Source organism: Anser anser (genome assembly GCF_964211835.1).
Source record: "Anser anser genome assembly, chromosome: Z".
In the NCBI taxonomy this organism is placed as follows: domain Eukaryota; kingdom Metazoa; phylum Chordata; class Aves; order Anseriformes; family Anatidae; genus Anser; species Anser anser.
The window spans coordinates 45,488,629-45,512,840 of NC_139723.1; the positions used below are offsets into that span (position 1 = coordinate 45,488,629).

Consider the following 24,212-nt stretch of genomic DNA (forward strand, 5'->3'; position numbering starts at 1 on the left):
AGAGAACTACTGGTAGTGTATACCTCAGAGGAAGGTAAAAAGGAACTGGGAAATAAGTTACTGTATGAGTAATAGACAGGTACATCAATTTAACTTTTTTAAAGAAAATATTTTTACCAGTATTGATCAGGATTACATTTTTGTACGGGGAAAAAGCTAAGGAAGATTAAAAAAAAAAAAAAAAAAAAAAAAAGAGAGAGAGAGAGAGAGACGTAATTTGTCATGAAAATGTGGTGTTGAAAATATTTTCTATGAGTTGAATAAATAAACCTTAGTTGTAGCATGCTAACTGATAAAGGTGATGGAAGTAGTTGAATAGGTCACTGAAAAACCTAAAATAACATAAAATGGTAGCTGGAAAAGATACTATATATGTGCATGTGTGTATTTATTTTACCTGCTAGTTCACTGAGTATCATGTTCACTAAATTTTTCTTTATGGGCCTAAGATCCAAAATTTTTGCAGATACTGAATTTTGGTTAAAAAAAAAAAAAGTACTTACCCAGAATAAACAAAGTCTTCCTTCAGAATCTCACTGTATAGATTGTAAGGATATAGGTATTTAAGAATTTGCTTACAGAATCACAAAATTGTGAATAATCAGTTGAATCTGGGCAGATATTTCTTTTTTCAAGCCCCATTGATGCAGGAAATATTTGGAACTGATATCTTTCAGAGTTTAAGGGTGTCTGCTGACTGAAGAGTATTACTATTATAGAAATATAATGGTTTTTCTCTGTTGTAATAGTCATTCATTACACTGTTTCAATAATTCCTAATTTTATTGTAGAGTATCAGAACATTAACACTTATCTCATTTTGTCTTTGCTGGAAGTTTGTCTGGAATTAGAGCAAGTCTTAAATTGTTCTTATGCTTTGTTTTTATTTCAGTTCCATGATCTGTTGTGCGTCTTGGCACAAATTTGGAGAAAAAAAAAAAAAGGCAAAGGAAGCATCTTACACAGTGAGAAAATCCATTCTTGATGAGAACCAATTTCAGTCAAAATCTGAAGGTAACTGCAATATCTGGACAGATGAGAGCTGAGCAATATCTGATCTGGACAGGTTGAATAGCTGGGCAATCACCAACCGTATGAAGTTTAACAAGAGCAAGTGTTGGGTCCTGCACCTGGGAAGGGGCAACCCTGGCTATACGTACAGACTGGGCGATGAGACGCTGGACAGCAGCCCCACAGAGAGGGATCTGGGGGTTGTGGTTGACAGCAAGCTGAATATGAGCCAGCAGTGTGCCCTGGTAGCCAGGAGGGCCAACTGTATCCTGGGGTGCATCAAGCACAGCATTGCTAGTCGGTTGAGGGAAGTGATTGTCCCGCTCTAATCTGCACTGTGCAGCCTCACCTTGAGTACTGCGTGCAGTTCTGGGCACCACAGTACAAAAAGGATGTGAAACTGAAGGGATGCAAGACACGGACTCCTGATGGCTCTTGAACAGGAGACGTTTATTGCACTTTTTCACTACTACATATACTTTCCCCATAGCCCCACACACTGTCCACGCGCCCGAATCTGTCATACAATTGTTTAGAGACCCTCGGACACACGCCTTGAGCCAGCCAGCAATTGGCCACTGCCCAAAGCTCATCTTTAACACTGTAGCCAAATTACTTTATCTCGACCTTGCTCAAGTTTTTGGTTCTACTGCTGTTTTCCTCATTATCTCTAATTCAGGGATGCGTGAAACAGCACAAAACTCCCTGCGAATTCTTTTCCCACATGAAGCTATTGGAGAGTGTCCAGAGAAGGGCTACAAAGATGGTGAAGGGCCTAGAGGGGAAGACGTATGAGGAGCGGCTGAGGTCACTTGGCCTGTTCAGCCTGGAAAAAAGGAGGCTGAGGGGAGACCTCATAGCGGCCTACAGCTTCCTCACGAGGGGGAGTGGAGGGGCAGGTGCCAATCTATGCTCTTCAGTGACCAGCGATCAGTGACCCAATGAATGGAGTCAAGCTGCAACAGGGGAGGTTCAGGTTGGATATCAGGAAAAGGTTCTTCACTGAGAGGGTGGTTGTGCACTGGAACAGGCTTCCCAGGGATGTAGTCATGGCACCAAGCCTGTCAGAGTTTAAGATCTTTGACTATGCTCTTAGTCGTATGGTCTGAATTTCTGGGTAGACCTGTGTGAAGCCAGGAGTTGGACTCATGATCTTTGTGGTCTCCTTCCAAATTGGGATATTCTATGATTCTTTGATTCTATGATCTCATGTTGGTCCTTGGAAAATATCCAGTTCAATTTAGATATATTAGTTGAAATTTGAATAAAATTTGTACTGATAGGTGCTGTTATGCTTCCTTATCAGTATTAGAAATTGGGGAAATGCTTTGTAATACTTTTAAATGTGGGATATATATCAGTTGGAACTACAGGCAAGCAACTGCAGGCCTTTTAGATACTTACTACATTTAAGGTACTCTGATGTTTTCTGTTTATCTATTCTGGCTGTGTCCTTTCCTCCCTTGCTCTTAACAAGCTCCTTTATATTCAGCTTTCAGGGACTTGTAAGGTTCACCTGAGACAATAAAATCACTATAACAGACCTACCAAAGTATCCTGTGGTTTCTGACCATTTATCTCCTGACATTCTGTTCCTGATAAACAATGTATGTCTGTCCAAACTCCCTGTCTCTGTGGCTGTCTCTCTCTCCCAGGACAGTTGTATAAAGACATAACAACTCATCTTCATTAGAACTCTGACTCATAATGCAATTAATTGTGTGAGGAAGTGAAACACAGCCCTTGAGCAGAGCTGTCTTTAAAGCATGTCCCAGCATGTGCTGAATGCTATACTAAATGATTCACAGGACTGTATTTTCACATGCAGTTGAGGGTCTGGTGCAGACACAGAGTGATCTGGTTGTTTTATGCACACAGTTTCCATTGCTTGTTTTGAGGAGAGGGAAATTTCACTATTAAATAAAGTAAGGAGACTAAAGCCTAAATGAAATGATGATGATGATGATTTTAACCTTATACCTTTTTTTTTTTTTTTTTTTTTTTCCATCAATATTGCCATTCTGGTACATTCTGGGCAATCGGAACTGCCAAAATATATTTTTAATTGAACAATCATAAGATTATTTTTGTGGCATCCATAACTGGATTTGAATTCAGGTTTCTAAGGTGAAAAGCCATTTCAGAAATTCAGCCTCCTTTCATTGTAAAATTTAGCTTATTCTGTTTGCCTGTGGATGAAGTTAAATTCTCCAAGGATTTTTCTTAAATTGAACTATAACCCACTGCACCCTTACACAGACATGATTTCTCCTATTGTCAGGAAGATTAAAAAAAAAAAAAAAGAGAGAGAAAAGAAGGAAAAAAAAAAGGAAAAAGGAAAAGGAGATTCAAAAGACGTTTCTCTTTGATGGTGTTGAAAGGGCAGTTTACCCTAAAAGAAATGTGTGGAATCAGAGGTGGTACTATGTTGTAAACAAACAGCAACCAAGGGAACTTACAGTTTTCAAGCTGCTGTAGTTCTCTAGCTGAGAAAATATTGCAGAAATACATCAGGGAGGAGACACTGCATAAAACAGAACTGAAGTTTTTGTAGCATTTCTTTCATTTCTTTGCTTTAGTGTCAAATGCTTACTTCACAGGTAAAAATGTATGTTTCCTTTTATACTGAATGCTAAACTGCTGTGCTTAGGATAAGTTTACCAAGTATTTTTCATCCTTGCTCCCACAGCCTTTATAATTATTTCCTTTTCATCCTCATTTGACTAAGTGAGCTTGAACTTACATAACATAGGACTAGCATGTTTAACCTGTCTGTGAGAGTAATGTAGGTGGACAGATATACTCTCCAAATGGATTATGTTTGGGATTTTCAAAGTAGAATGTGGGAATTAGAGGCTCAAAAATTTTGTTGTTATTTAGCTGGAGCTGGACACTTAGTTCCCATGGAAGTCCCATCTAAGTGCAATTGAATTTTAAATTATAGATACTTATCAATCATCTTTTAGATGATAGATATATTTTATAGAAATATAAATAACCCTTACAGTTTTGCTGATCCTGCTGCTCAGACTTACGTCCATATTATTGTCAATTATTTAATTTTCATCTTTTCACTACTCTGTTTTGTTTTTACAAAATGTTCAATATTTATTACGAAAATGTGAGCAGTAAGAACAGCTGGGAATCTGACTTTTATAAATCCTTCTCCAGACTGAGAGAAGCGTGAAGATAGGCAGTGAACATAAATATAAACTTTGTCGCTGACAAGGACCTATTACCACTGTGCACTTTGAGCAACCTAAAAATGATTCAGACTAGCTTGGAAAAACCATTAGAGATGTTGAGTTTTCATGAAAGGAAGGAGAAAAGACTACTGGAACTTGTTTTTTATTGGAGAGAAAGAAATGAAGTCATTGATACATTGTTAAGCAAATCAGCTGAGATAGCTTCAGTAGAAAAATCAGAGAAGCAATGGATTGTTACTGAAGGAAAAATAAAATAAAAAATAAATAAAAGCTGTACTTAGATTAAACTGAAAAAAAATGCAAATATTAGGTAAAGTTGGGGTATGTTTATCTAGGTTTTACCTGTAATAGAATATGCCTTTTTTGGGCTACTGGTTCAGGCAGATGACAATGCATCTTCAATTATACACAGTTTAAAAGTTTTATTTTTGACTGAGGAAGATTTTATGTTATCATATGCTTCTGTGATATCTTGTAAACTAAGAGTGTTTCATTTTTTTGAAAACAGACGAATGGTTTAAGCCAGAGATCTACTGCATTCTCTATGGTGGGCTTGCTATCTAAAGTATGTCTGATCTGAAGATTCATGAAATTTGGCCTTTGAAATGTGGACTTGGTAAGCCGTGACTGGTGGCCACACTATGTGGTCATGCTGCTCCTAGAATTTGAATTACTGTTTAGAGCAAGGGCCTTTCATCATAGCCCTGTAAATAGTTGTGTCTTCCTCCAGATTTAGGAACCTGAGCAGCAGCACTGGCTCAGCTGCACACCCAAAGAAATAAATGTCTTATGTCTGGTTTGTTTTGAATGCAACTTGTTATCTATTCATGAGGTAAGGCAACAGGAAAATCACTTACTTCTTTCTAGTGACAATTTTGCAACACAGCCAGTCCTTGTTGTTTTCTTATAAGATGGTGATAGTTTAATGTTTACCTCAAGCTCTCATTCCTCAGAACAGACATTAAATAGGAAGTACATCTTTCACTGAGGGTATAAGAAAACAAAGAGAGAAGTTTCTTCACTTTTAGTTATAGAGAAAAATTTGAAATTGGACCTTGGTTTACCCTAAAGACTAAACAAAAATGGTAAATAAAAAGAAGTGTTCTTCCTTTCTTCTCATGCCTCCCTTTAAAGTTTTTGATGTTTAAAACTTAAATCTTCAATATTTCTAGCTTGCTAATTTATGATTTTTAACAATCTAGGTAATGAGGAAATCTAATAATATAAGTAGGTTGCTTTTACATGAATTAGCTTGTTCTTACAGACAAATAAGTGTCTGTTTTTTCCTGAAACTCTCTGCCTTTTACCTAGTGTCAAGGAGTTGGAAAGAATTGGGATCAATTACACATTCATATATATTGTTTTAGTCTCTCCTCCTGCCTGTCTAAACAAACAGATTTAAATCTGCTGAGCTGTGCGGAGAGAACACAAAGATGTATCTTCATCCTGTCTGAAATCCACGCTATGGCAAGGTGACAGTAAATGAAAACTGCCATGAAGACTATGTAAGTGGAACACACACTGTATTCTTTAAGTGTTATAGGTAAAAAATTGAAAAAAGCTTCACCGAGCTTCTCTCTTTTTCAAAAGGGGCTTTTCAGTGCATGAACAGCATGCATTTATTGACTTTCAGTGTTACTCAAGAAGATTCTTTTCCACATGAAAAGAAGTATACATGATCATCATTATCTTTCTACAGATGGATAGTAGGAGAAACTCAGAAGACATTTGTAAATTTACACACATAAATAGTAAAATGAAGTCTGGATTTTTAAATACTAATTTAAGGATCAAATATATTCCTGCCATGAACTGGATCTGTAAAGTTACCTGTCAATATTACTTGCTGTGAGTTGAAAAGTGTATAATATAGTTGGACCATATTATTGGGGAGTTTTTGTTTCCAATCCTCTTATGTGTAGGGGAGGGGATTAGTTCAAACAAATGCACCAATTGAATAGAAGCCCAGATATTACTTTTAAAATATTGTTTTGTTATTATTTTTTTCTATATATTAAAGTTTATTTTCTGTAAATCACTCACATATATCCTAAAATGTCCTGCCACCTGGCTTGCTAGTAAAATTTACTTCTAATTAAGGCTTAAGTTTGAGGCTGTTGCAGACTTCTGGTTGCTGTACTGGCAGGGAAACGAGAATGAATGTTAAAGAGGTGACAATTTCGAGTTGAAGAGGGCTTGAATTTCTTTGTTGTTTCCTATTGCTGATGACTTTAAAGCCTGCCATTGACACTGAGCCAACAGCTTGCTCTTGTTCCTTGTCAAAGGACAGACTCTGGAACAGGGTCAGAGAGGTACATGTTGGTTTCTAAATGGAGAGATCTTTTTGGCAACGAATATAATGATAAAAATAGCTTTAACTATGGACAGTACAAAGATTAAGGGAAGAAAAAAACAAAAGGTAAAAGGGACACCAGACATTAAACTGCATATTATCAGATACTGGATGTATCCTTGTTTCTGAATGCCTACCAAACATCTTTTTGGTAATGGTATATTTCTGCAATGTTTTGGTTTCTTTCTGAGTCAGAAAAGGCCATTAGACAAATGGAGTTCTAATGAAAAATGGTTGTAGTTGCATGCATAGTGGAAGAAGAAAACAATGAATATTTAATTTCATTTCACAATTAAATAAGTTTCCAAGCCATTTTCAATAAAATTGGATGTAGGCCCCAGTATAAAAGTGTTTTACTCAACTTGGCCGAGGTCAGGATATTTGCAGTGAGTTTAATCATTGTGTCTCAGGTGCACTTTAAAATGCAGTTTCAGAAATAAAAACATACATACCACATGTGACAAAATAAGTGGGAGATTCCTGTCCTTCATTGCTCAGTTCATCTCTGAGAACAGCTTGTCATTTCCCACGTTAAAATGATGAAAGGTATGTGAGTTCTGGCTGGAAATCAGAAAACTGCCAACCAAGAATGCAACAATAATTGTCTGAGCACCTTCTGTAAAGCTTTAACTTGCAAGAACAAATACTTGTCTGTTTCACTGATATTACGGTTCTCACTTTTTGTTGTTATGCTTCCCTCTTCCTACGCAACCATGATGGCATCTGCTGTCATAGTGTAGGAGATACAGCACACAATGTTTCCTGCATTTGAACATCTAGAAAATCTTTCATGAATTTTGGTTTGGGCCATCATCCAGAACTAGAGTAACAGAAATCTCCCTGTAGTGTATTCTCATTTACTCAAACACTGAATGTTATGTTAACATTGTTTTAAAAAAATACTTGTCAAACAACAAGCTTAATGACAGAAAGTTGAGATGTCAGATGGTTATAAGTTCTGCTAGTTTATGGGTTGTGTTGGTTTACTACTGGTACTTTGAATCGATTTGAAGATTTCTATTACAAAGAAAAATAGGCATTTTCATGTTTCTAAACAAAATAAATAAACCGTTGTAGAGAGGGCTGTTTTGTTTTTTTTTTTTTTTTTTTTTTTTTTTTTTTTAACCATGCTGAACCATATCCTACTGCAGTGTTTTAATTTATACCATAGTTTGAAAAAAAAAATTAGTATGTAAATTAGGCTTGAGAAGAATAGAAACCTATGCATTGGCATTATGCATTGTATGTCACAACATCCAAAATTTAACCCCTTTAGTTCTCTTTTTTCAGAACCTCTTAAAAAATTTTAGCAAGAAGGATTTTGTTTGTTCATTTTTTTATTATTATTTTTTCACTATAACCAAATAAAAATAGGGCTGAATATTGAGTGCTTTCTCATGCTAATTTACCTGTTTTCTAGCATAGAAATTATGTTTTTTGTTTTGTTTTGTTTTGTTAGTTTGCAGTCTTAATAAATGGTCTTGTAAAACATCTTACACCTCACTATTAAATCTTTATTACTGTACTAGAGCTTTAGGCATTTGTATTATCTTTCAGTAATGGCCAACATTTATAGTAAAAGGCTTGTCAATCCATGAATGGTCCTCTTCACTTACATTAAAAAAAAAAAAAAGAAAGAAAGAAAAAAAAAAGAAAGGAAAGGATGTTTAACAGGTTTGAACTCTAAATTACTGTGGAAAATGAGAAATACTGGAGGCACACAACTTGGGCATCACCCACTTGGGGATTATCCAGATCAAGCACTCTTTCTTCTGTATGGTCTTGTGGATTAACTTGACAAATATTTCTTCTTAAGGACAGAATTGAGGGCTACTGTTTGCAGCCTTCCAGGTGAAACTGAAAAATCAAGGTTCTTTCTGCTTCACAAAGGCATAAAGTTATGTCGTAATTCTATTTGGGAGTAAGGTGAATTTATTGCGCAAACAAAATTAGAAAATTTTGCTTTCCCTGAATTTCTTGTCTGTGTTTTTTTTTGTTTGTTTGTTTTGTTTTTTTTTTTTCCACTCCAGCCAGCGAGGCTGAGCTCCCTTCTCTCTCACCTTCTCTTCTTATTCCACCTCAGGCTTAGACTATCTGTCCCTCTGCTCCAGTCCTGGACTCAATTTGTTGCTAACAACTTGTACATTAAGTGAAATATATAAAGTAAAACAGTAACAGCTGCCATTCCCTATTACAGTCGCACTCCTGAGCATTCATCAGGATTTTGATTGTTATCCTTTCAAGTCCTAAATGCTCTCAGCTGTACCACAGACATCCCACTCTTCTCTGCTTGCTGCTTTCCTCCTCTATTTTACCATAGCAGCCACCATCTTTCAGCTGCAGCTTGATGTCAGAAATCAGGTGAAAGCTGCTTATTTTTTTCCTCTCTCCACCAGCTTCCCTGCCACCTTATTTTTCTTTTCCTCTTACTCTGAAATTGCATTTCTACAAACCATCTGGAAGAACTGATTCACTCTGTGCCCTTCTCTTGGTGTGATGAGATTTCTGCCAGAGAAGTCATTCCACGTTAGTCTCATCTTCTGTTCTGTCTGAAACCTCTTCCAGACAGGGAACAGCATACGTGACAAGGCCCTTGTCAGTCCAGGGCTGCTTTGTTGCACGGTTGAAGTTACATATATCTATTTGAATGTATGTATGTTTGAACATGAATGTATGAACGTTCATGAAATCAGTCAGAGTGAAAATAATCTGTGAGTAGACAGAATTCCCAATATCAGGTTCTTTCCTGGAGCTGTTCAGTGCTCAGATTAGTGCATCAGGCAGGTGCCTCTATGCCCAGACAGCAGATAGCAAAGACTTCCACCAGCTACCAGAGGATTTCTGCACTGCATAGTTTGACTCTTCGTAGAGACTTGTGACTAGGTCTTGGTGAGGATGCTTGGCACCAGAAGAAAGACATCTGTACTGGCAGAACAGTCGCATCGGTTGTAGCAGAGTAACTGGGAATATTAGCAAGGGTGAAGCTTCCTATAACTTCATAGTTTCCAGCACTCAAATCAGTTCTTGGCTAATTAAAATGAAATGGACTATGCCAGATGACTGTGCTCTTGCATAGAAAGAGGCAAAAAGCAAGCCTTTTTGGTTTTGTAAAATTCAGATATAATTCCAGGCAACTGAAACCGTCAAAACTTCTGGATTCTAGGTGAAATAAATTGTTCCTTGAATTTCCCAAACTGAGATTGATTCTTGATTTCCTTTTGTTAGAAACAAGAAAGAAGGTGGAAGATATCAAAAATAAGATTACTAAGAAAACCATTTTATTTTTCTGTCTTTTTTCACTTCTACTTAGACCTTAACATGAGAGAAATTGAGAAGCAATCTCTTACTTTAAAATAACTTTTCCTACCAAAATCCTAAGAGCTGACTGAGTCTCTTGCACAAGGAAAAATATGTGAGAGACTTTGATTCTCCTTCATAGAAGCTTGCTACTCATTTCAGACTAAATTTTTATCTTTAATGATTACAGTATATGGGGGCATAATGCCTTAAATTCAATTCTGGCTCAAATATTTATACTGTATGTTCATTATATGCAAAGTTCTTTAGGAATAAATTTTTAGTAGTGAGCATATCTATGATAAAGTTAACAACTATTGGCTTGTGAGGAGCTTTTGGGAAGTAAAAAAAAATAAAAATAAAAATAAAGATAAAAATAAAAAAATCAATCTTTCTTGCTTTTTTAGAGTGGACAGAGCTAGTTCCTTTCCAAATCAGAACTAAATCACTAAGTATTTCAATATAGCAAAGAAAATATCAAATTTTTCAATTTTTCATTTATAAAACTAGTTCAAGTTTTGATTTTGCTGTTATTTAACTTTACTTGCAAAATAATTTAAAATTTAACTACTAAACTATTAAGACACTCAGATTGGGGTTATTTTTTGTTCTTGATTATTGAGATAGTATCAACTTTTTTCTGGTGTGTCTGTTATTCTTTACTATTCATGGCTAAGTTTTTAGCATAAATTATAGAATCACAGAATGGTTTGTGTTGGGAAGGACCTTAAAGATCATCTAATTACAACTCCCCTGACATGGGCAGGGACACCTTCCACTAGACCAGGTTGCTCAAAGCCCCATTCAATCTGGTCTTGAACACTTTCAGGGATGGAGCATCCACAACTTCTCTGGGCAACCTATTCCAGTGCCTCACAACCCTCATAGTAAAGCGCTTCTTCCTAATGTTCAATCTAAATCTACCCTCTTTTAGTTCAAAGTCATTCCTCCTTGTCCTATCACTCCACCCCCTGAAAAAAGCGTTCCTCTACAGATTTCCTGTGGGCAACCTTTAGGTACTGGAAGGCTGCTACAAGGTCTCCCTGGAGCCTTCTTTTCTCCAGGCTGAACAACCCCAACTTCCTCAGCCTCTCTTCACAGGAGATGTGCTCCTGTCCCTTGATCATCTTCGTGGTCCTCCTCTGGACTCTTTCTAATAATTCTTCTTGTACTGGGGGCACCAGAAATGAACTCCAGGTGGGGTCTTACAAGAGCAGAGTAGAGGGGAAGAATCATAGAATCATTAAGGTTGGAAAAGACCTCCAAGATCATCTGGTCCAGCCATCATCCTACCGCCAATATCACCCACTAAACCACGTCCCCACGTACTACATCCAACCTTTCTTTAAACACCACCATACATAAGTATGTACATACATAAGTACACCGCCGTACATAAGTACATTATGTGTAAATGAAAGTGAATCTGTCATTCAAAAAATACTTAAAACTAAACTCCATGCCAATCTAAAATAAGCTTAGTAAGACTCCTCAGACTTACAAACTTTGTAATTCCACTTTGAGTTTTTATGTCTTTGCCTAAACAAATTTTCTTTCCAAAGGAAAATTTTCCATGAACTCCTACAAGATAAAACAGAAGTGTTTGTTCCTTATCATACTAGATTTATATAATGATTTTGTCTGGAATGAACTAGAAAAATTTGGTAAGAAGAACTGACACCACTTTGCCACACTCCTGTCTTTATTAAAGAGCAAAATAAATTTACTTATTTTATTCTTCATTAAATTATAGAAATTTCTGTATATTAAAGGCAAACAAGAGTCTACAGGCATTACAAGAACTCTTAGGCTGAGAAATGTAAGTCTGTACATGGCTGTATGTATGTTACAATAGTAACTGTATATGAAACTACTGTTTATTGTTTTCTGTTGTGTTTTTCACTTTGCCCTCTGTTCCCCAAGGCTTGTTGTAGATCCCTATCTGTACAACAGAACTGCATGACTATGTGATGCAAAATTTTGTCTCACAGCATTTTGAAGGTGGCATACATTATCCATTTTCAACAATGAACATCCTATCCAAATGAAGCTGGAAAATCCAGTCAAGCCAGATGGATCATTTTCTAGAATCGTCAGGGAAAAGGTAGCTATTATGGTTCACTGACTATCCAACGTGCTTTGGCACATTTATCATTTCAGGCTATTCAGAATCATAGTAACCAAAAGCTGGTGAAGTGGCCTGATCCTGTCAGTTCTTTTTTATTTACTGCAGTCAGACTTTTTGTATAAAACTTAGTAGTATCTCTCCTAAGAATAAAATTGCCCTGCTGAAAAATGGAAGAATGAAGTGAACACAGATAAGTGAACACTTTAAGCTCTGGTAACTAAAAGTTTTAAAGCAATTTATGTTTTCCTTAATGAATACGTGGCATTTTTATGGAGTAATGAAAGAACTAAAAACATTTCATAATTACATTTATTACAAACTTGTTTCCAATAAATAAAAAAATTCTAACCTTTTTCTCTCTATTTTCAAACACTCATTTATGAAATCTTAGTTCGAAACTGAAGATTATATATGCAGTCATACACATGCAAATAATCATTATATCTGTGTAAAGTTGTGTTTTTTGTTTTTTGTTTTTTGTTTTTTTTTTCCGCAAATCCACCTAAATATTTAAGCTTATGACTTACAGTGATGTATACAAGCATTTTGTTGAAATTCAAAAGAAATTATGAAGACTAATAATTGAGGTGTACTCACTTCAAGTATTCTATACATTCTACTTCTTTTAATCAAATGCAAATAAATGTCAGATATTTTGTGTACATGTATACTGCAGTGTTCACCTGTCAATGCTGACCTTTATCAATAACGTTTTTTTAAAAAAAAAGTCATGATAGGTATTTTTTTTCAGTTGAAATATAATCAGATTGTTTATTTACAGACAATCCCTAAAATCAAGAGCATGGTTTCTTTAACAAAGGCTGTGTCAATATGGTGAGTAAACAACAGTTTCTATATGATAGCAAAAGGCAAATCCAGTTTAATGAAGTTTCTTTTTGCTTGACTGAAATGATGTTTAGCATTCCAGCCTCTCAAAAAAACAAAAAAACAAAAACAAACAAAAAACACCAACACTTCTACACTAGAAAGAACAGATTTTCAATATTGGAACATCTACAGGAAGAAAATAAAAGATGCTACAATTATATTTTCTTACCGGGGGTGACCTCTAGTGTGAAACAAAGGCATTTAGCATTCTTTTGGGTTTGAAATGACAGGTTTTTGCCAATTACCAGATTGCAATTTCTCAAGTTCTGTCAGTGTCTAGAGGAGCAAGGTAATTCTGCCATTAAAAAAAAAAAACAACTCTCAGCCCCACCCCTACAGTAATTCTCTCTTGTCAGTCTCATGTTTCCTTGACATGATTGCTTTTTTTTCTTTTCTCTAACTTGCATCTGTATGAATACAACTATGAATGATAAAGCCCATGAAAAAGCTTATTTTTTTCTTTTCTTTTCTTTTCTTTTCTTTTCTTTTCTTTTCTTTTCTTTTCTTTTCTTTTCTTTTCTTTTCTTTTCTTTTCTTTTCTTTTCTTTTCTTTTCTTTTCTTTTCTTTTCTTTTCTTTTCTTTTCTTTTCTTTTCTTTTCTTTTCTTTTCTTTTCTTTTCTTTTCTTTTCTTTTCTTTTCTTTTCTCTTTTCTTTTCTTTTCTTTTCTTTTCTTTTCTTTTCTTTTCTTTTCTTTTCTTTTCTTTTCTTTTCTTTTCTTTTCTTTTCTTTTCTTTTCTTTTCTTTTCTTTTCTTTTCTTTTCTTTTCTTTTCTTTTCTTTCCTTTCCTTTCCTTTCCTTTCCTTTCCTTTCCTTTCCTTTCCTTTCCTTTCCTTTCCTTTCCTTTCCTTTCCTTTCCTTTCCTTTCCTTTCCTTTCCTTTCCTTTCCTTTCCTTTTCTTTTCTTTTCTTTTCTTTTCTTTTCTTTTCTTTTCTTTTCTTTTCTTTTCTTTTCTTTTCTTTTCTTTTCTTTTCTTTTCTTTTCTTTTCTTTTCTTTTCTTTTCTTTTCTTTTCTTTTCTTAATTAATAAAAACAATGTATAGATTAAAATTAAATTTACCAAGTGAAGATCTGAAAAATCAGACTGTGTGAAACAGGAGGCTGTACTACAGCTTCTGTCCCTTTGTGGTGGCTGTGCATGTATATGTATGCATATATATATACATATTTCATTCCAATTTATCCGTAGATATATTCCATCACTTAGTGAAGGACACTTTCTGTACAATCATGTGTAAAAAGCATAAGTGTATAGTTTTTGTTTCTTTGTCCTGTTTTGTTTTTTATAATAAATGATACATCTATTCACAACAAAATTTCTAAGCAGTTGTACTGTCCGTTGGACTATTTTTAAGAAAGGCATACCGTTTCTGTACATTGCAGTATGTCATCCTCTACTCTTGCTCATCCCACTAGCAGTAAAATGGTGGTTGAATAAGTTTTCTTATTTGTTGAGAAATATATGTGGAATTATTGCACTCCAAATGGCACTATCAAAATCAGTACAAGACGCAAATTAGTGAGGGTATTCTCTGATCATTAACAGGATGGATATTAGGGTGGAGACCATCAAATAACAACCATATAAAAACAGTTTACTGCACACTTCTACTGTTTAGTTAATGATTTAATAAATGTGGCCTTGTCAAGGAAGGAACATCACTGAATGAAAAAAAAAATAGAAATTTTTTATTAGTTTGGAGAAAATATATGTCAATTTTAAATGAAATATTTTAGGCTTCTGAAATGAATTTAAAAATTATTAATTTTCCTTGAGATCCTAAAATTTGACTACTTTGCAGCCATGATGTTTATTTTGCAGCCATGATGTTGCTGGGCTTTGTCCAGACAGATCTTGTAAGCTAAACAAATCTTAGGCTAAGTAGAAGTCAAGATGTCTCTGAAGTACTACTGGGTCCAAAAAATGGGTGGATGGATATCAAAGTACTAATATTTATTAGGGAGGGAGCTCGCATTTTAACAAGATGATCTTTTAGTTTTGAAATATATGACAGAATACATTCCACTCTGCAAAAAAAAGGACTACTATAAGTAGTCCTTATTACTATAAGTAATAAGTCCATCCACTTATTGATGGTCAATACAGACTTCAAAGAAAAAAAAAAATATATATATATATATATATGTATTCCTCAAATTGTTTCAGTTTCCTTTCGGAGGGTATTTAGAGATCCAGCGGTATGCCAATACAATACTGATGTTATAATATGGTCAGTATCTCAAAGGTTTTCAAAACAGATGAAAGTAGTGTGAATTACTGTGTAGTTTCCCTAGAAGTATATTTTGGCATCTTTATTTTAATTAGTCCTTCCGATCATTCCTTCTGTAATGAGTCATGGAACTTTTTCATGTGACAAATATTTCTGTATCTTTTCTTCAGTCATTAATTCATGTCATCTTCTGTTATTGTTATTATTTCTGCTACTGTTATGTTTGTTTAAATATTTTTCAGCAAGTCCTATTTTCTGTTATTTCTCCTTAGACAGGTAAACGTAGATCCTCCCTTGTGGAAATAGACTGTGTCCGGTTGCTATATATTAAAAAACTCTGGTACTTCCAGTTAAGCAGTTAGATCACTATCTACAGCTAAGCAAAGGGACAGTAGTCACCTTCATCTAGAGTGAAACAATATTAAAAGGTTAAGAAAATAAAATCTAAGTTTATCTAAATCATATTATAGATATTGAAGTTGACCTAAATTTGGAATGACGTTCTTTCAAGTCTATAAATCCTGAAATACAGGTGGGTGGCAAATACTTGGAATCTGGGATCCAAATATTTGTTCAGTTGCTAGTGGTCTATTGATTAATATCCTGCAGTCAGAAACCTTAACACAGAGTTTTCCTTAGCTATATTAGCTATATATAGTCATGTGGACGTATACTAATGTGTGAACTATGCCTAAACTCAGTGGTTGCCAATGCTAGGAAATGAATCTGTCACATCAAATGAAATTTCAACTTTTCTGCTTAAGTATTTTAGTAATACTAACTCACCAAAGATTGATTAAAAGTTTTTGAAACAGTATTCCTAACCACCTGGTTCATAAGGATTCTAAAGCTTATCTTCATACACCATTACAAATGACTGTACTAAAACTTTAAATACAATTGTGCCACTCCACATTTCTCTCAGGTTCCAAGAATGATTTTTTTTCTTGCTTGTGGTGTATTTATTGGTGCACAGCTAGCATAAGTGAAGTTCAGGGCTTTAAACATTAGTGACAGGAGTGTTCTGACAATGCTTTCATAGCATTGATCAGGAGGATGGTAACATATTAAACCTTACTTTGTTTTGAGAAGTGTTTTTCATTTGCATGAAAGCAGAGGTAAGAAAAGTATTGTTTTGAGAGGTATTTTTGAAAAATTGAACCAAATAACCTCAAAATTTGAAATTATTTTCAAGAATATGGTTTATAAATGAAAGCTTTATTTTGGCATTCATCACTTGTACAGTAGGTAATATTTGATATGCTTTTCCTTTGCACATTTGTGTTGATACTTGGTCTCATTTTAGATTTTTTCTCCATCCTGTTTTTCTTCTGTTTAAGTCTTAAGATATGTTCTGGTAAGTGTTGTTTCTGATTTCAAGAAGTTCTTACTAAGGGGAATCACTAGTTGTTTAAGCTCTTAGAAATATTTTTATTTTAAAATAATTGCTGTTTTTAGTTGACACATACTCTATAACTCTCTATCTTCTGTCCTTGCTTTTTTTTTTTTTTTTCTCTCCATATTTCTGAAAACTGTATTACCTTGGAAAAGTAGTTTTTTTTTTTTTTGGTAGAGTTGATAAGATTCAGTTCCCCACAATGGTCTGACTTCATGGACTTAAGATGAAGAATCGATTTGACCAACTTCTTATTGGTCTGCCTGTTCTGTAGAACTTTCCATTTTTATTCTGTGACTTTACACATTATCCATCCTGTTTTGGCTTAGGAAGAGCCACCATCTGTGCAGCAACCTACAGTGGATGCATTGCAGTTGTGCCAGCCAACACTGAGAATAAAAATGTATACAATTTTAATCTCTATTATGAGCATTGGTTCAACAGATGAATTCCATTCAGCAAAATTTTGTTGTTGTTTTGTTTTGTTTTATTTTTCCCTCAAAAACAAAGTTCAGTAAACACAAGGTTGGGGTATTCTTTTGTTGTTCTGTATGCATCCATTTTTTTCTTCCACATTAAGAAGATCTCCAAGGCTCACAAAGAGAGGAAATAATTTTTTTTTTTTTTTTTAGTAGTGGTTAATTTCCTTTACAGAACAGGATCTCTTCTCTTTATGGTAATTTTTCCATCTGATGCGCATAGGTAAATTGCACTTCCTGAAGAAAGCCTGGATCTCTCACACTATTTCTATTTCAAATAAAATAGTTGAGTATCCCTGACTTTTCTTAAAGACTTTATAAGTGAGTGATTTCTTCATCTCTTTGTGAGAAAATACACATGCAAGTATATTTAGCAGTGCTGAAGTTCTCTCATGTGAAGAAGATTCACATCTGTCCTTTTATTTCCTTCATACTGTTGTGAAAGATTGTCACTTTGTTGGTACCTTGAAAGGCTTGAGCCTGTTTCAAAAGCTGCAGTCATTAGAGCCAAAGACACGCAAGTGTTCTAATGTATTTAAATATTTTCCAATATTGTTTAAGGAGGGTGGCTTTGGATGTGTTTTTCAGACAAAACCATTTCTACAAATGTGCTCTGGTTACCTGTATTGACCTTGATTAAGATATCATTTAGGCAGAATCCTCAACAGTATCTCCAATGCACCAAAAGAGCTCAGAACCATTTCCTTATCACATATCTTTTTGTTGTACCATTGCAATTTTTCTGAATACCTTTGAATCTGAATAGCATAAAAATTACCATACTGTCAACCCAGAAATATTTTGCTCCTGTATGCAGGATTTTCCTGTCTTCTTTGTCTTTCTCATTGATTTTTACTCTTCAAAATGAGGCAGATTAAGGAGAATTATTGAATCTGTAAGCAGATTCAGAGAATAAGACACTATCACAAGGCAGTTTATGCAGCTTCTAAAGAGAGTCAACCTTTGTGTGCCTACAGTACTTTATTCTGCTATGGATATTATGATTTAATAAATAGGACAGATTTTTCTAAGAAGCATATCTTAAAATACCTTATAGTTAAAATACGTGTAAATTAATAATAAAAAGACCCTTAATTTCACCTACAGAATATTTACAACATTAGCAAGAAACCTACTTCAAGCTTTCATTCTTGATTTTTTTTTTTTTCGAAAAGAATATAGTGCATTAGTTTGGTTTTGGCTTGTTCTTTCCCCTGCCACATTTAAACTCCTTTCTAGAAAGGTTTTATTCATCAGAAGATCCACTTAGGCTTGCAAAATAATGTGGGGATGCTCTTTATAGATCCTCTGGTAGTTATCAGACATCCACTAAAGTTTGAAACCAAAAGCTGCCTCTGTGCTGGTTAGGTGGGATATTAATATATTATGTGCTTGTAATAAATGTCTCATTTCAGACATGACATTCTTCATAACATTCTGAAGTTTAACAACTCTCATTTAAGCGCTTCTTAACAGTCAGGCTCCTTGCTCTTCCATATTTATCAGATGTTATTTGCAAAATGGTTGATGGTCTCCTTTCAATATCTACTTGATTCATTTGCAACTGATGCTTGGAATGAAAATATTTCACCTATTATTAGGAAGTTTTAGCTGGTGAAACATGCACAACTTCTAAAAAATGTACAACTGTCTACTCTGTACTGTGCTGCAAGTGGACTTTTTTTAAATTATCATCAGGTGTTAGAAGAATTAGAATGTCAGTAAATAGAATTCATTCTAGTACAGTTAATTATCATTGTTCAACAGTCTGATTTGTGCTTCTCATTTCAACTGCCCCACCTTCTGCAACACGTCATGTAGCACTTTGATCTGTTTCATCTTTCCTTTCCTTTGGCATCCTTGTCTACAGCAGGCAGGGTGGATTTAGATATCTTTAATGTCCCTTCCAACCCAAGCCATTCTATGATTTTATGATTTTGCAATTTGTTATTGCTCCATCCCAAGACTCTGTGCAAGTACTGCCACAATTACCTTGACACCCTGAGGTATAATTACACCTCTTAAGTTTCATGGCTCATTTTGGTCATAATAAGAAATTCACATAACCTTGGTCTGAATCCTTTTTGTTTATTTAACTGGTATTAATCTGCATGGTTTTATTACTTGTTATGACATGTATCAGTTTTCCCACAATTCCTTAACCCTGTGTAGTATTGATAAATATTATTTAAAGTTCAGTGTACAATTTTCAGTATGCTGCCCAGCAAGTAAGAGATTTGATTGTGTGTAGAGCTTCTGTGTACCCTTATCTACTTTTTACCTTGATTAAGTCTGTGTAAGTTTGCTGAGTAGATAACTAATTACATATCATTGTTTTTACATTTAAAATAAACTACCACATGAGGCTATTTGGGCTGAAGGTGAGATATTCCTGGAGGTGTGCAAGTGTTTGTGTGAGTATGTGGAATTATGAGGCTAGACTCTGGCAGAAATGTTGTGGCCCAAGAGGAGAAAGAGTAGAATACTGCAGAAGAATCTTTCGGCTTTGGAAAAAGGAGCACCCTTGTTCTTCTGAAGTGCTTAAATCCAAATACATTGTACGTTTAAGGTGAGACACTTCCTCTGGCCATACTATCCTTCACTGGAGAGATACATTGCTTGCTTAGTAAAATCCACATCTAAAGTTATTAGAAAGTATTGCCTTTTAAAAAGTAAACAGATAGCTGACACATAATTCTGAACTCATTTTTACTTGGTTCAACTGAAATTACTGCTGCAACTCAGCATCAGGATCTTACTTCTTCTGCCTGCTCCACGCTTTGCCCCAGTAGTACAGGATATTGAAACATTTCCCTAACTTTTCAAGTAGGAGAATAGCTGTATTAGTTCATATGAATTAAGGCTGGAGTTAAGGCAGCAATCTCTTCAATCTACAGTTAACTTTTTAGCTTCTGTGCCAAAATTTGTGTGTAAAGAGCAGAGAGTGAATATGAAAAAAGCAAGTGTAAAGTCAAGGAATGGGTACATGAACTGAGGAATAAACTGAGACAATTTTTTCGACATGCTGTTTTACAGTTCCTGGATATGTGCCTCTTCCTTCAGAAGCACAGAAGCTGTGCTGAAGCTGCTTTTCTCTCCTGCTTGCACATTCACATCCTCCCATGCACATGGTTTGCTACAGCCAGTTCTATTTAGATAGACTTTGGCATAGTCATACATCAAATGGAACCATAATAACACCAGAAGCTAGAATTTTAATTATCATGCTATTGAGCATATTGTGTATAATAGATATTAAATATAATAATTAGCAAAAATTGAGAGTAGAATTTTATGGTGTTTAGTTTATTTTTCTGCTATTATAAAACTTCTGAATTTTGAAGATCAGAATGTGTTATTATGCTGGATCAGTCTGATTTTATGTATCGTGCAGGGTATATAATGTTGAAGTCAATGCAGTCTTCACAGAAATGTACAATTTTAAATCTACATGTCCTTGTCTGTTGCATATCATCATAAAAATGAAAGCAAATGACTTTCAGCTTCACAGACAAAATCCACTTATTCCCTTAGCATAATTTGTGCTTTGGATTTTATTTTATTTTATTTTATTTTATTTTATTTTATTTTATTTTATTTTATTTTATTTTATTTTATTTTATTTATTTATTTTACATTCTGTATGAAGTACACAATTTTGAAGTTTATCTTAGGTTTTAATATTCTGTACTACATGAAATATTATGAACAGTTGATATATTGCTTTTAAAGGTCTTTTTTTTTTTTTCATTCACAAGGTGAAAAAAACAAGAGGGGCAAGTAGATATATATAAACAAACGTGAATGATTTCCTTTTTTTTTTTTTTTTTTGGGGGGTGGGGTGGAGGCGAGTAGGCAGGTACTTGTTTTCCTTGCCATATAACCAGGCTGCACCTGTCAATTCTAACCTTTGAATCCTGGTCATATTTCTAGTTTTGGTAACAACTGCAATAGCTAGCCAATTAAAATTTACACTAGAATACTCTTTTTAGTAATTTACTAGCTGTTTAATTGACAGTTTATAACCTCTAGAATACTCTTTTTAGTAATTTACTAGCTGTTTAATTGACAGTTTATAACCTAAGAGACAACTAGTAATTGACATCTTTATAAAACAGTCTTTTTTTTCTCTTTCTTTCTTTCTTTCTTCACTGTGATGATTCTGACAACATATTGATAAGCTGTCAGTGACCTTTTGGTAATGAATTGCTGTTCGTCATTGTGTGACAATTGTGTGTCATTGTAAAGAGCTGTTACCACATTTATTAGCTATTAATTTTTAATTTATTTCTCTACTGCACTAGTGCTGCTTGCTGTATTTCTCCCTTGCTGCATAAACTAAATACCATGCCACATTTGTGTTTGAAAGCCTTGTTCTTCACATCCATAATACAGTAACTTTTCCTAACCTTGCATTACAGAGAAAGTACAAGCATGAATACAGCACATGGAATTTTCAAGTTGTCACTTCACACTCATATTTTAGTTATTGGTGGTGTAGATACAGCTAAGGAAAGAAGCTACTTGTGGAGTTGTGATGATCTGTTACTCAGATTTGGAAGGGCTGCCAGGTAGCAGCCCTTATCTAACTAGATACAAAACTTAATGACCTCTCATTTGCTATCTTGATTGAAACACCTTGATTTCATTTCAAGGTCTTATATAATTCAACGCTGCCTACCTGTTTACTTTTTTACTTTTTTATCTTTCTTTGTTCAAACCAAAAGCAGGACTTGCAAGGTTTTCTCAATATGCTTCTCCCAGTGTGATCTCACAGCTTCTTCCATATGGCCCCGTTTGTCTTCAACCCACTTCCTTAAGCAGTCTGACAACCCTTCATACTCTTCTTTTTGAATGACTCGTGAAGGCATGCAACTTGAGAAAAGAGGACGAAGAAAATGTTGGCCTACTCATCTAGTGAATAGATGCATGTCTATATGCACAGACACTTATGAGTCATGAGGCTAACAAGATGTGTGCTTAACTTTTACCCTTTCTTTTCAATTCTTTCATCAATTCACTCTTTTTCCTCCCACTCCCTTATGTATACACTGTCTAATTAGACTGTAACATTTTTGAATCAGGGTCATCTTTTTATATGTTTATGAAGTCCTCTACACATCGCATTTATACACTGTTGAAGTACTTTACGCTTCACAAGGCTGTCTCTGATATTTGGTTATAATGCATATTTTAAAGGTAAACATGTTTACTTGAGATCCTTAAAGGCTTTTATTTGTTTGTTTGTTTGTTTTGAGTGATGTGAATAAGATGATAAAAGTTAGTGTTTAGAATTATTTCACTTTTGCACTTCAGAAATACAGAGAAAGTTTTTATACATCTAGCTACATTTCTTTTTTAATACATGAATTCTGATGACAAAAATGTACATTACATGAGAAGTCAGTATTTTCCACTTCCTCCTACATCACACTGAGGTGTGTTTGTGCACTTGGGTGTATTACCTAACTTGTGAAACTGGAAAAACTCATACTAAAGTTTTGAAACTTGCTAGATGTCTTGATCTGATGTTGATTGAAATGTGCAGAAAGACTCCCACTGGTTTCTGTGGGTGTACAGTCAAGTTCTGCGTGTTCCTCTGTCTTCCTGTTTCAGATTTTAGCAGTTTGGCAAAATTTCAGATCTGCAAACCTCTTCTCAAATCTAATGTGTTTTTTATGGACCTGAATTTTAAGTATCCCCACCTGGTTGACATGTGTACTTAAATCTTATCATGTTTACAGAAAAGTAGCCAAATGGTTCCTATTTGTCTTCTGCAGTTCTATTATATTCAGCACAATTTTGGATTCCTTCATGCTTTCTGTGTGCCTGAATCTTTAATTAATGCTTATGAGTTTGTCTTTAAAAGTCTGAGAGCACACCAGTGAAAACTTTGCAAAGAGGTGAGATCAGCAGTAAGGACTAAAAATCTGACTTTGAGCTGAAGTTAGGCTAGTAAGGCTTATGCTAGTAAGGCTACTGAGGCTTGCTAGTAGCAGGAACTTCCTTAATTGTCTTTCTTAATTACAATAATAATGAATCCATTGTTCACTAGGGGTCTGATGCTGAGCTGAGTGGCAGAGTGCACACAGAGGTTCAGGACCAGGCTATGGTACTCTATGTTCAACAGAAGGATAATGATAAATTTCTATGAGAGGAGAAGAGTAATTTAAATTTGGGATAAGAGAAGGAAGACAGACAGACAAATAATGTCTGTCTGAATAATTAAATTAGGTGTAAAAGGGCACAGAGTAAAGTAATGCAGAGGTATAAGACAATGTCAGTTCATCCTCTTATATTTTCAAGTATTTTGGGACATCTTGAGTGTCAGGTAGAAGGTGACAAATACAAAAAATCCAAAATCCTAGCAAGCCATACATCAAAGCTGTCAGACACATGGGTCTTTGGCTTTTGGAAAGAAAGGTCACCTTGCTGCCTTTCCAAAATGCTTTCAGAAATCTTCCTCAGAGAGCAGTAGTAGTTTTATTATCAGTTGAGCAAGACCTGTTGTCAGTGATTGACAAGGTTTCCACCTCCAGATTTCCTCTACAACCATGCTTAATAACTTGAGACTTGAAGGCTAGTGCTTGCAATGAAAACTCCACAGGTCTTGGGGAAGCTGAAAATTCACCTGTGGGTCTTATGTGGAATATATTATGTGGCGATCAGCTCTGGGGCAGGCGAATTCTATAGTGGAGTGACGGATTGTGGTATGCAGTTTCCTGCATTGAGGCCACTCAAGGCAGTCGAGGGAGCCACCAGGTCTTGGCAGCCCTTGTGAGGGTGGCTCATGAGGCTTCGGTGGAGCCAGGAGCACCCCCACTCTGTCATACAAAGGCAGCCCCTGGGGAGCAAGAGCAACCAGAATGGGCAAACAGGGCATGGCGCATCAGTCAGGCGTGGTGTGGCAGTTTGTGTGGCAGTGCATGCAGGCAGGAAGGGCAGGAGGCAGACCAATCTCTTAACGTCTATTCTGGAAGCACCATGAGGTGGCTTTTCAGTGAGACAAAAATGGTGTCCACCTGCTGCACCTGCTGGGCTGTGATCAAAACCCAGATGGAGGGGCCACGACCCCCCAGTAGACAGAACTCCCAAGGACTGAAAGAGCTGTTCAGACCATCGACTGCAGGCAATTCCAATATCTGGAGGTCCTCCTAGGGTTGAAGGCAGAATTGGGTGTCATGGGTGATAGTGTGGTCAGATAGATGCACTCTCTGAGCAAATA

The 24,212-nt window shown here is 35.3% G+C and overlaps 1 protein-coding gene across 1 annotated transcript in view; it reads left to right on the forward strand.

Annotated features, from left to right (window-relative positions):
• Positions 1 to 315: 315 nt before the first annotated feature.
• LOC310889448 (uncharacterized protein) overlaps positions 316 to 24,212 on the forward strand; it is a 58,395-nt gene continuing 34,498 nt past the window's right edge. Inside the window, exons 1-3 of the mRNA XM_083816919.1 lie at positions 316 to 11,686; positions 11,859 to 11,971; positions 12,777 to 12,829. Coding sequence (XP_083673045.1) covers positions 11,912 to 11,971; positions 12,777 to 12,829 — 113 coding nt within the window. The 5' untranslated portion in view covers positions 316 to 11,686; positions 11,859 to 11,911. The remainder of the gene's footprint in view (positions 11,687 to 11,858; positions 11,972 to 12,776; positions 12,830 to 24,212) is intronic.